Source organism: Castor canadensis, chromosome 11, assembly GCF_047511655.1.
Source record: "Castor canadensis chromosome 11, mCasCan1.hap1v2, whole genome shotgun sequence".
NCBI classification, from domain to species: domain Eukaryota; kingdom Metazoa; phylum Chordata; class Mammalia; order Rodentia; family Castoridae; genus Castor; species Castor canadensis.
The window spans coordinates 83989406-84003658 of NC_133396.1; the positions used below are offsets into that span (position 1 = coordinate 83989406).

Below are 14253 nucleotides of genomic sequence, written 5' to 3' on the forward strand. Positions count from 1 at the left end.
AGTCTTGGCTACACAGCAAGAACCTGTCTCAAAAAAAGAAAAAGAAAATTTGTGGTCCTAACATTTGTCAAGTGTTACATATTTACTTAATGTTTTTTAAAACTATGTAGCTAAAAACCAAGACTATGATTTAATAGAATTTTTTACTTGGGTACATAATCATATATTTGGTGCAGAGATGATAACAAATTAAACAAACAGCCATTTGGGAAGCAATACTTGAAAACAAGCAGCAGCTCTCTCCAATGTCCCACTCAGCCCTGGTGGCCCGGCAATGGTGTACTCTCCCTCTGGAGTAAAATGTCCTGTCTTCACTTTCTCACTAGCCATTCCTTCCCAGCCCTTTCCTGCAACTCCTCTTTCTCTCTGTGCTCACCATGGCCTCCAAACTGCTCAATCATGATCTTTAAACTGGCTACAAATTTTAACATAAGCATGTATTCGAAGTGATAGATAAGTCAATTACCCTGATCTAATCACTGTATATAGGTACTGAATTGTCCCACTATAGCCATTAATACATGCGATTCCTACATCAATAAAAATGATTTTTCAAAAACATATATCATACACCAACTCATTTAATCTTTATAACCCAGTAAGAAAAGCAAGCTGGTTTCTTTTTTCTTTTTTTTTTTTTTTTTTTTTTTGTGGTACTTGGGTTTTAATTCAGGACTTCATGCTTGCTATGCAGGTGCTCTACTGCTTAAGCCATGCCTCCAGCCCCAGTTTCCTTAACTTTAAAAGATAAAAATGATACCAAGATTCAAATAAATTAAACATCTTGCACACTGTCAAATGGCCAGTAAGTATATGAGGCTAAAGAAAATCATGTCTTCTGACCCTTAGTCATGCAGCATTTTAAAAAAAAAATGTAAGCAGGCTTACAGTGACTACATTTCTAAAAATGACTAAGGAGTATGAAGCAGTGACTAATAACCAATTTTCATTTTCATGTTCAGTTCTTTTAACAAATGTTTCTTTGTCTACTTGTAGCAAGTACAGAATTAGCTAATGCGTAGGCACTGACTAGCAGGTTTTTGTTCTCTGAAGAAGTCCATTTAAAAATCCTGATTATTTTCTAAAACACACTCACTGGCTATGTCTTAAACTACGTTCGTTCTAGCTTTACCATCCTCACCAAGAAGAAATACAACTAATTTAAAGAGTCACTGAAAGTCTCCTTTATATCCATAGGATGATAGGGTTTATGAATACTTCTCAAGAGTAAATCATTTGTCAATCTCAAAAATAAAGTGAAGACAACAGAATCCATATGTCACCTTCTAATGCTCCACTGACCTCAAAAACTTTATAAAATTTTTGTAGCTGAGCATGGTAGTACAAACCTGTTATTCCAGCTACTTAGGGCAGAGACAGAAGAACTGCAGTTCAAGGTCACCCTAGCCAAAATTTAGGGAGACCCTACCTCAAAAACAAGGTGGGCATGATGGCTCATGTCTATAATCAAAGCTGCTCAGAAGAAGGTAAGAGGACTGCAGTCCAAGGCTGTCCTAGGCAAAAAATGGGAGACCCTATCTGTGGGGAAAAAAAAATTAATTAATTAAAATGCAAAAAGGACTGGAGGCATGGCAAGCACAAAGTCCTGGGTTCGATCTCTAGTACAAGAAAGGAAGAAAGAAAAGAAAGGGAAAAAAGAAAGAGAAAAGTGGAAAGGAAGGAAGAGAAGGAAGAAAAGGAAGGAAAGACAGGAAGAAAAGGAAGGAAGGAAAAAGAATCTCTTAATTTTTTTTTTCTTCTCTCTTTTAGATTTTTAAAGGAAAAGGATAGCCTACCAGCTAGGGAACAAAAATGAGCAAAGGATATGAACAGGGCTTTTTAAGAAAAAAATATATACATGGTCAATAAATACATGAAAAAAGCTTCCCACTTCACAATTTTGAGAACAAATTTATGCTTGTACTATATTGTTTTCCACCCATCAAGTTAGCAATTTTTTTAATTGGTAAGATATATCACCAAGCATGTGGGGAAATAGTGCAGTTGGAAGTATGAACTGAATGGCAATATCTAAAATTTAAATGCAAAAGAACTTTGATCCAAAAAAGTCCCTACGGATGCCCCAGCACAAGCTCGCAATGACACTGCTGCAAGGATGTTCTCTTTAGTACTCACTGCAATACTGAAGTCCTAAAACCACCTAAATGTCCATTAGTATCTGTGCAACAGAAATACTACACAGATACTTAAAAGAATCACACTTACACATACTAAACAAAAAGGAAATCAGATTTACTAAACACAAATACAAGAGAGATCCTAAAGATGATCCCACAGATACAAAATAAGAATAACATGATTACTTGAGAAAAAAAAATCACATTTTGTGACTTTCTACAGTACTTGCTTTTAGCAAATATATATTCTTTTAAATTAAAAATACATAAGCATATTTCATGAATTTTTAAATGAAACTAAATCATCTTCTACTTCTTGAATAAGAACTGATGAAAGAGGAAATAGCCCCAAATATTTTAGCATGATGACAATAGATTGAGACTTTAAAGGTTATCATGGGTAATTCACAAAAACAATAAATAAGCATAAAAATCACAGTTGGTCTACAACTAAAAGAATTCAATTCTGTAATCACAATAATCCAGGAAATATGACTCAACTAGAGTTCACTTTGGTTTATTCTCTATTATGGCTAACCACATCTGTATCATTGATGTGGACTGCCCATATACACAATAAGGGATCAGCATAGGTGGATGCAGGTGGCTCATGTTTATAATCCTAACTTGGAAGGCTGTGATGAGGAGAATCATGGTTTGAGGCCAGCCCTTTCAAATAGTTCAAGAAACCCCATCTCCAAAGTAACCAGAGCAAAATGGGCTGGAGGTGTGGCTCAAGTGGTAGAGTGCCTGCTTCACAAGCATGAAGCCCTAAGCAAAAACCTCAGCCCCACCAAAAAAAGGAGCAAGAGAAGTAGCTTAATCACCACTAAGCTTTTACATCTTCATATGATCTTGTTTTAAATCAAGAGAAAAAATGATAGGGTTTCATGTAGATTATAATTGTCAGTTGGTATCAATTTGATTATCCCAGGATCTGGGACAAAGAGCACCTCCTCATGGAAGGTAGTACTGTGAACTCAAAGACTGCTTATATATTTCTATGCTTGGTTTTGTGTAAGAGGAAGTGAGGAAGCACTGACAAGCTATTCAATTTGCCCAAACTCATCACATAAACTGGTAGTCCACGACTACCCAGAACACAACACGTCAAGCCCTACGTTCTGGCTTCCTCCTGCCATTCCAATTTTGATTTTTCCTATCCTTGAAAACAAGTTACAAATTTGCCTGTACTACCCATCTCCACTCTCTCTAAAAGCAAACCAAATACCACACATACAACACTGTACTATCTAACTCAATGCCTTTGCAAACTCATACCTCTAGGTTTAAAGTGCTTTGCCAGTCTTCCTAGTGTCAAAGGCCAAACTCAAAATCTACTGTGTGTCTTTCCTCTATTCTAAAGCAAAGGGGTATTCCACTCTCCTGCAGGTCTCCTACAGTACTTGTTTACTGAAATTCACTGAATTCCTTTTCATAGCAAAGAATGGTTTTCTGTTTCAGAATCTTATTCACCACGATCCCCAACAAACCTAGTACCCTGCCTTAATGTATAGATCAAAGGTGCTTACCTCACACTGGATTAACCTGTTAGCTAGAAAGTCTCAGAGGGAAGCAAAGAATATGCTATTGGAAATTGGAGGAAAATTGATCCTTTTTAAAAACTGGCAAAGAATTGGGCTGAATTCCACTCATACCTATTTTGTGGAAGAACTTGTGAGTAATAAAATTGGATATTTGACTGAGGACATACCTAAGCAAAATGTTGCAGTAGCATTCTTGAGTGCTTACAGGACAATGCAAGAAGAGAGAAGTGATTTAAAGATGGAATTTATAATCCATCTAAGGAAGCATAATTTAAGATTTGGGAAATTCTCAGCCTGGACATGTGTAAAGAAGGAAAACAGTGCTGGAGAGAGCACCATAGTAGTGGGTTAGTGACCCTTTGATAAGTACATTAGCACTGGTCAGCAGAAGCCAGGTGCCATTTATCAATAACATGGAAAAATAAGCCCCAAAGGCATTCCAGAGATTATTAGTGCAGACCCCCATCACAGGCTCAGAGTGTCAACATCTAGTGGAGTGAAGTATGTCAAAAGAGGAACGTCCAGGAGCTGTAGGACCGCAGGGCCTGGCCCCAGAATGCCTCAAATAACTGCTCCTGGCAATCTGATATAGTACTCCTCTGTGGCCCATATCAAGTGCCCCTCCAGGGGACACACTGCCATCTGTATGGTTGTGCAGAGTGACAAGCTGTGGAGCCAAGGCTGCCTCCACCTAGATTGCAAAGGATGCTCCAGACAGTCCTGGTACCAGGCAGAGAAAAGCCCCAAGAATGGGGCCATTACAAAGAACCTCTCCAGGGCCCTGACTGGTGGAGCCATAGGGAAAGACCCACCCCCTAACTCCAGACTGCTAAAGTCACCTTCATGCAACCCAGCCTGGGAGAGCCCCAGGGAAAGGATGGCAATCCACAAGAGCTGCCACATGGTCAATGCCCACCAAAAGCATGGAAGTGAGGCTGTCCAGAGCTTTAAAGGCCCAAACTCCACTCCAGTGTATCCAGAAGGCAGAACACCAAACTGAAGATCATTATCACACCTTGAATTTGAATGTTGTTGAATTGTGGACTTACCCATCTCATCGTGTCTACTTCTTCCTGTTGGAATGGGAATGTCTAGGAAGTGTCTGTCTGAGCACTGCAATTCGGAAGAATATGACTTTCTTCATTTCAGAGGCTCTCAGCTGGAGGGAAATTTGCCTCAGAACGAATCCTACTTTGAATCTTGCCCATATTTGATTTACATTATTTTTAGATGAGACTTTGGACTTGGGCTTTAAAGTTGATCTGGAACCAGTTCAGGCTTCAGGGGTTATTGAAATAAAATTGATATATTTTGCATGTGAGAAGGACATGAATTGAGGGAAAGTAGGGGCAGAATGCCATAGTCTGAATGCTGGGTCCCCAAAATTCATACATTGAAATCTGGCCCCCAGTGTGATAGTATCAGAAAGTGGGATTTGGGGGAGTTATATAGGTTATGAGTAGGATTAGAGCTCTTATTTAAAAACAACAACAACAACAAAAAAAACCAGCTGATTAACCCTTCCCCAATGGGAGGATACAGCAAGAAGGGGCTGGCTATGAGGAAGAAGGATCTCATCAGACAGTGAAAGTACCCTGACCTTGAACTGCTCATTTTCCAGAACTGTCAGAAATACATTTATGTTGTTTATAAGTTATCCAGTGTAAGGTATTTTGTTATAGCAGCATGAATGAATTAAAACATCACTTCAAGATCCCCAATGTAATTATATCTACAAAGATCTTCCCCCTCCCCCATATAGAGTAGTTCTCCTGGATTCTAGGTTTTAAGATGTGTATCTTTTTCAGCCTATCACAAATGGCAATCCTCCTGAAATTCATATGGATAACCATATTCGAAACACTGAAGTTGAACTCCTAACTTACACTATGTATGAAAACTAACTCAGTCTCCAGCAAAAACTCGAGACTCTATCTAAAACATAACTTAAACAAAAAGGGCTGGGGGCATGGTTCAAGTGGTAGAGCACTTGTCTAGCAAGAGTGAAGCCCTGAGTTCAAATCTTCAGTACCGCCAAAAAAAAAAAAAAAGAGGAACTGGGGTGTAGATCACTGGTAGAATGCCTATTTAGCAGATATTTGGTGTTGGGGGTAGAGAATAACAAGTGATGGTGAGAGTGGGAAGAAACTGGAATCTTTGAACACTTAGTGAGACTGTGTAATGGTGCAACTGCTACAAAAAACAGTATGGTAGTTCTTCACAAAATTAAAACGAGAACTATCGTATGATCCAGCAATCCCACTTCCAGGTTCATATTAAAAAAAAACCTGAGAGCAGAGTGGTATGTTCATGTTCACAGTAGCATTCTTTGCACTAACTAAAAGGTAGAAACAACCCAAATGCCCACCAATAGATAAATGAGTAACCAAAATTTGGCATACATGCACAGCATTAAAAAGAAATCCATGCTCCAATATGGATGAACTTTGAGGACATTATGCTAAGTGAAATAAGCCAGTTACAAAAAGATAAATACTGTATGATTCCACTTACATGAGATACCGCTATAGGCTGGATCTTAGACATTCCCTAAAGACCTGTATGCTAAAGGCTTAGCCCCTAGTGTGGTACTATCTGCCACATCAAAGGATGATGCCCAGCAGGAGGCCTTCTGGTTACTGGCAGTGTGCCCTTGTGGTGCATTGGGGGACCCTATCCCCTTCTTCTCCCTCTCTCTTATTTTCTCAGCCATGAGGTGAGCAGGGTTGTTTGCTTCCACCATGCTGCATCACCAGGCCCAAGGCAACGGGAACAATCAATCAGAAATTGAAAATTCTGAAACTGTGAGCCAAAAAATAAGGCTTTTCTATTCATAAATTGATTTGTCACAGGTATTTGTATAGCAATGGAAAGTTGACTAAGATAGGTACCAGGTAATCAAAATCACAGAGACAGAAAACAGAATGACAGACACTAGGGACTGGCAGATTAAAAAAAGTTCTTGAGATGGATGGTGGTGATGGTTGCACAGCACTATGAAAGTACTTAAGATCACTGGACTGTATACTTAAAAAGAGTGAAGAATGCCAGGCGTGGTGGCACACATCTGTAATCCCAGCTACTTGGGAGGTAGAGATCAGGAGAACAGCAGTTTGAGGGGTGGGGGAAAAGGGAGAGTTAATGAGACGCTGTCTTAACAAAAAGCTACGTGTGGTAGAACACACCTGTCATCCAGCTAGGTGAGAGACTTTAGGTAAGACGATCAGTCAAAGGCCAGCCCCAGGCAAAAATGTGAGACCCTACTTGAAGAATAAGTAAAGCAAAAAAGGACAGGAGGTATGTATGACTCAAGTGGTAAAGCACTTGCCTTGCAAGCAAAGGCCCTCAGTTTAAATCCCATTACCTCAAAAAAAGAAAGACCAGAAGAGCTGTACATGACTGTGATTCCAGCATTTAGGAGGCTAAGGAAGGAGGACTGCAAGTTCAAGGCCTGCTTTGCTACAAAGCAAGACCCTGTCTCAATAAACAAAAAAAGACAGCAGAAGTAGACCAGTGGTTGATTGCTAGGGGTTGAGGGAAGGTAGGAATGGGGAGCGACTGCTAATGGGTACAAGGTTTCTTTTGCGGGGGGTGACAAAAATGTTCTGGAACTGGACCGGAGGAATAGCTCAAGAAGCTTTGCAAGCATGAAGCCCTGAGTTCAAACTCCAGTACCACCAAAAAAAAAATTCTAGATTTAAGCAGTGGTATTGGTTCTAGAAACTTGTGAAAATACTAGCAACTTAAATTGTAGGCTTTAAAATGGTGAATTTTATGGCTTACGAATATATTGATAAATAGAAGGAATTCTAGTACAAAAATGAGAGAAGGGGATGAGAAAAAGGGAGAAAGGGAAAGAAAAGGGAGAAAAAAGGAGACTAATCCAATTATATTTCCACATCTAGCATCAAGACAGACGTACTAAATGGCAAAACTACTAACTGGGTCCAAATCAGACTCCAAATTTTAGCTTTTTCTGTTAATTTACGCAGGGCTCTAATTTCTATTTACTTCTCCGAGAATGAACCTGCAGTATATTTTCAGAGATGCAAATCAGAAAGTTAAGGCAGAAATAACAGCTAGGTACACTAAAAGTCATGGAAAAAAAAGTACTAAAGGTAGGTGTGGTAGCCCACGTCTCTAATCCCAGAACTCTGGAAGCTGAAATTAGAGGATCTTGCGTTTGAAGCCAGCTTGGGCTATATAATGTGTTCCAGCCAAGCCTGGGTTACACAGTGAGTCCCTGTCTCAAAAAAAAAAAAAAAAAAAAAAAGATAAAAAGAAAAGGAAAAAAAGTACTAGTAAGAAAGATCCTAGAGGGCTGGGATGTAGCTCAGTGGTACCGCGCTTGCCTATCATGTGTGAGGCCCTGGGTTCAATCCCAGCACCAAAAAAGAAAAGACAAAAAAAAAACAAAAAACCTTTCCCCTGAAAGATACTAGATTTAAAATATTTTAATGGCCAAAAGTAACAACAAAACACAGCAGGACAGGTTTATAGAACTTAAAAGTATATGTTGCACTCTGACACTATACATAAAAATACTTTAGTGCTAGGCATGTAGCTTAGTAGTACGGCACTTGCCTACATGTGTGAAGCCTGGGTTTGATCCCCAATGCCACAAAAATAAATACAATAAAACAAAATAAGATTAAGAATAGATATTTTAAGTAACATCCTTTGACCCTATGATTTCTTTTTAGGTACCTGACAAATACATAAAGATTTTCATCTCAGTTTGTTTATACCAGTTGAGCATCCCTAATACAAAAACTGAAGTGCTCTAAAATCCGAAACTTTCTGGATGATTTTTAAATTTTGAAACATTCTGGATTTCAGATTTTCAGATTAGGGATGCTTAACCTATAAAGTCTATGCAAATAACCCCAAATCCAAGCATTTCAGGTAAGAGTTATTAAAAACAGAAGCAATTTAAATATTCAGAGGAACAAAAATAACGCATAGGAAATACACAAAATAGTTTGTGATCACTCATCTGCTTCTTGACAATGGAAAGATAATGTGCTGTTGACATACAAATTATTAACAGCATATGAACATCCTGTTTATATAAAACCTTACTTACTCATAAGAAAGAAGTATCAGGAAGGATATACTCATTACTCAGTGATAAAACTTGAGGTCATTTTTACCTATTTTTTTCTTTTCTGTATGTTTGTAGTTAATTGAACACTTAATGTATATCATACCACAATTAAAAATTTAGATGTATATATATTATTTTTAAAATCAAGCAATGACAACATTTTCAATTTGAACAAAACTTTATCTTCACAACTGGTTATTTCAAACAAATGCCACAAAAAATAAGATAGCTAATGAATTTCACACAATAGGCACTGAATAAACAAAAGAAGCTTTTTTGAAAATGTGAACTAAATACTGCACAAGTCACTATAATGATCAGGATTAATTCAAGACCCAAAGGTTGGGTGGTATATGATTTAATCAAACAAACCAGGCCACTTCTGAGAATGAAAGGGGACACTATAAAAATTACATGGGACACAGGTAAAAAAATGGGACAACTGGGCAAATTAGGACAAAAGGTCATCCTATCATTAAATTACTAAATTACAAACCACAGGATTAAAATACAAGAACCATACAGGCTGAGTTTAATGAAAAAAGGGTCTCAAAGTTCCTAATAGAGGGGTTTTCAGCCACCGATCCCAATCAGTATCATCTAGCAAGCTTTTCCATACTTTACACTTCCGGGCCCTCCCACTAGAGATTCTGATTCAGATCTACAATGAGGTCCAAGAAGATGAATTTGTTGCATTTCGTCCACAGGTGATTCTCCAATGAGGAGGGCCACATTAAGAACTGTGTCTCAAACTTTACCATGCGTATGAATCACCTGAGGGTCGAAGAAAGTAAAAATTTATTCAGTAACTGTGAGGTGAGACATTTCTAATAAGCTTCCAGGTTGTCCTGGTTGGTAGGCCACACTGACTGGGCTGGCATCCTTCAAGCCCTTGCTATTTAAAGATCACATTTTAGCCTTCCTCTGACTCCTCAAGGTGAACTCCCACTAAAATAAGGGGAGAAAGACATTTTATCTTCAGGCCAGCATTACTTACATTAAGACAAAGAGGTAATCACACTTTTGATTTAGGCTAACAATATAATTTTTAACATCTGCACTAAAACTTAGAATGATTAAAATTTAATGAATTAAGACAATAAGGAATACTGCCAAAATGTAGAAATTAAGAGTAATTTAAAAGCTTCTTAAAAAATTAAATATAAAGAGGATAATTTTTCTGTCCTCAAGAAGTAGGAGGAAAAATAACACAAAGCTTCTATCATATGGGACTTCAGGCACATGGTATCGTTAAGTCCATAAATCATGGAAAAAGATTGTTTCTCCCCCAAAGTTGGTTCATCCTCCTTTGTATATAGTGCATTTTTTTGTATCACATTAGAACTCACCTATATGCAATATAAGTATCAAATAGCTAATTAAGGGTCTGTTAATAACTTCACTGTGCCAACTTAAGCAGCAACATTTGTATTCCTGTTGAGATCCAGATGCTGACACTTATAATTAAAATAGGAAAAGAATACTTCTTCATGAAAAGACTCAGGATGCCAAAGGCAGCCTGGCTCACAAAGTTCCACACCTATTTGTTAACCAAACAAGGCTCAAATGTCAAATCCCTATTGAAACCAAACCTATACAAATATCACTGCAAAAATATTCTGATGCAATAGATGACATCAATTACAAGTCTATCATTCTTAATCATAAGCCTTGACCTTAACGAGCACTGTCACACTCTAAGCAAGCTTAAATATAAGAACTAGTAAAACTCCCTAATCTCTCTTCCTCTAAGATTTATAGCTCAGTGCAGACCTAGGTTATGTACCTTGCTAATTACTCAATTTTTACTTCTTCTATCTATTATAAGAGTAATTAATAATTTTATTATGAGAGGATTACACTCATTTGTAACAAATCTGTGTGTGAATATATATATATATATATATATATATATATATATGTTTAGTTAGTTAGTTAGTTGGTTATTTTCTGCAGTGCCGTGCTAGAGATCAAAGCCAGGTACTCACATATGCTAGGCAAGTGCCCAACTGACTGAACTACATTTCCAACGCTGTGTGTAATTTTGAGGGTTTTGTCATTGACTTAACCTGAAGCTCCATAAATACAAATATTCCATAAATGCAAATACATCTGTACTGATCACTTCTGTGACCCCACCATCTAACAGGACACTTCAATAATTAATGATGTTAGGTGGAAGGCCAGGCGCCAGTGGCTCATGCTTGTAATCCTAGCTACTCAGGAGGCATCGATAAGGAGGATCGCAGCTCCAAGCCAGCTCAGGAAAATAGTTCCATGAGACCCTACCTCAAAAAACCCTTCACAAAAATAGGGCTGGTGAAGTGACTCAAGGTGAAGGCCCTGAGTTCAAGCCCCAGAACCTTGTAAAAAAAAAAAAAAATTAATGAATGATGTCAGGTGGATGAACAATGTCTAAAACATAGCAGATACTCAGTGTTCACTGGATTAACAAGAGAGAACTTATTTTCTAATTTCTTTGTTATCAGATACATAAAACTATCAATATTCATTTAAAATAAAAAGAACAAAAGAGATGGCAATTCCTGTTCCGGAACACTCACTTTGTTTTTTCCATCAATTCATCTCAAAAAAAAAAATCATTAAAAGCCTACCATTTCTACGTGTCTCTAGGGACTCATTTGTAAGGTTTCTCTGGTCTTCGTCTTTCTCAGGATTTTCACTGGACTTCGACAACCGGTTTCTAAGGACCATCTTCTCTTCACGTACCATTGAGTTGCCTGGGAAAGAAGATGTAAAAACCTTTGGACAACAGCCAGAAGAAAAGATTCTGAATCTTACCAATATAAAGAAGTAATAGTAATAGTAATAGTTACGGATAAACTATTTTGATTTGAACATTGCACATTGTATATGTGTATAGAAATATCACTGTACATCATAAATATGTACAATTAGTATGTGCCAATTAAAATTTTATTTTTTATTATTTTGTGCTGGGAGTACATTGTGATATTTACAAAAATTCTTATATCATAGTCAAATTCACCCCTCCATCATTCTCCTTTATCCTCCTCCCCCACATTCTTAGAATAGTTTCAACAGGTCTCATTTTTCCATTTTTATACATGAGTACATAATATGTCCACCATATCCACCCTCTATACCCTTTCCTTATATCCTCCCACACATACTAGTACCAACCCCCAGACATCAATTAAAAATTTTAAAACAGAGCTGAATATATAGCTCAGTGGTAGAATACTTACTAGCATATTGTGAGGCCCTGGGTTTGATGACCAGTACTGCAAAACAGTTTTTTAAAATTTAATGTAAAAATTAAAAACTTTGGGGCTAGCAGAGTGGCTCAAGTGGTAAGAGAGCCTTCTTAGCAAGCACGAGGCCCCGAGTTCAAATCCCAGTGCCACCAAAAAAAAAAAAAAAAACCAAAAAAACTTTGAACATTAAGATGTTGGCTTAGTTGAATTCTACAATAACATCTTTAGAAGTGGATAGTGATGATATAATGTCTTCTTCTGGCTTTACTTTAGTCACATTTAAGGATTTTCTGAGTACAAGATATTTTAACAGATCTGGATAAATTAACCCCTATGAAGTAATTAGCTGCTCTTTTTAGAGCAGTGCTGGAGGAATCATAAAACCTGACTTCAAACTATAGTTTAGAACCATAGTAACAAAAATACTGTGGAACTGGCACAAAGACAGACACAGAGATTGGTGGAACAGAAGATCCAGAAATAACTCCAAGCTGGTACAACCATCTAGTTCTTCTCCCTCACCCCGCCACCAGTGGTACTGGGATTTGAACTCAGGGCCTCACGATTGTCAGGCAGGTGCTCTACAGCATAAGCCACTCCACCAGACCTTTTTTGTGTTGGGCATTTTTAAAATAGGCTCTCACGAACTATTTGCCTGGGCTGGCCTCAAACTGTGATCCTCCTGATATCTACCTTCCAAGTAGCTAGGATTACAGGCATGAGCCACTAGCACCTGAAGGTACTATCTGGCTCTTGACAAAATGCAAAACATATACTGAAAAAGATAGCCTCAGCTGGGCAGCAGTGGCTCACACCTGTAATACTAGCTACTCAGGAGGCAAAGATCAGGAGGATCACAGTTCAAAGCCAGCCTGGGCAAACAGCTCCAAGAGACCCTATCTTGAAAAAACCCTTCACAAGAAAGGGCTGGTGGAGTGGCTCAAAGTGTAGGTCCTGAGTTCAGGCCCTAGTACTAAAAAAAAAAAAAAAAAAAAAAAAACAGCCTCTTTAACAAGTAGTGCTGGGAAAATTGGATATTCACATGTAGAAGACTGAAATTAGATCCCTATCTCTCACTCTGATTCAAAATGAATCAAAGATCTTAATTTAAGGCCTAAAACTTAGAAACTACTAAAGGAAAACATTGGGGAAACACTTCAAGATATCGGCATAGGCAGGACTTTCTCAGTAGGACTCCAATACCTCAGGAAATAAGAGCATAAGCATTGTTCAAAGGTACCATAACAAATTAAAAAGCTTCTGTGTAGCAAAAGAAACAACAGAGTAAAGGGGCCTATAGAATGGGAGAAAATCTTTGCCAGGTATTTATCTGACAGTGAACTAATATCCAGAATATACAAAGGGCTCAGAAAATTAAACACCCAAAGAACAAACAGTCTTATCAATAAATGGACAAATGAACTGAACAGACACTTTTCAAATGAATTAGTATACATGGCCAATACATGAAAAAATGTTCAATATCCTTAGTCATGAAGGAAATGCAAACCAAAACTAGTGAGATTGTTCCTTATCAGAATGGCTGTCATCAAGATAACTAACAACAAATGCTGGTGAGGGTGTGCATCGGGGGGTGGAGGGAGATGGGAGGGAGAACTCTTATTCACTGCTGGTGGGAATAGAAATCAGTTTGGAGATTCCTCAAAAAATTAAAAATAGAACTTCCATAGGATTCAGCCATAACATTTCTGGGTATATACTCAAAACAATCAAAGCTGGCTTACTACAGAAAACACCTGCATATCCATGTTTGTCATGGTACCATTAGCCAAATTATGGAACCAGCCTAGATGTCCATCAATGGATTAATGGATAAAGGCAATGTGATAAATATATAGAATGGAGTTTTACTCAGCCATCAAGAAAAAATAAAGTTATGCCATTCGCTGGAAAATGGTTGGAATTGGAGATCATTGTGTTAAGTGAAATAACCCAGTCCCATAAAGACAAGTATCACATGTTTTCTTTCATTTGTGGAAGCTAGGGGGAAACAAAAGAACAACAAAAAGTTTATGAAAGTAAAAGGTGGACACTAAGGAAGTGGAAGAGGAAGCTAAAAGAGGGAGAAAGGACAGGGGAAATAAAAAAGTAAAGAAGAGGTAAATATGATCAAAGTACATTACATTCATATATGGAAATGTCATGATGAAACGCCTTACTATATACAGTTTAATATATGTCAATTTTTAAAACGCCCTTTT

The 14253-nt window shown here is 37.7% G+C and overlaps 1 protein-coding gene across 2 annotated transcripts in view; it reads right to left on the reverse strand.

Annotated features, from left to right (window-relative positions):
• Positions 1–14253, reverse strand: part of Soat1 (sterol O-acyltransferase 1) — a 72165-nt gene that overhangs the window by 35600 nt on the left and 22312 nt on the right. For both annotated transcript variants that reach the window (XM_074047344.1, XM_020174755.2), the window contains exon 2: positions 11408–11533. In XM_074047344.1, the coding sequence (XP_073903445.1) occupies positions 11408–11533 (126 nt within the window). The remainder of the gene's footprint in view (positions 1–11407; positions 11534–14253) is intronic.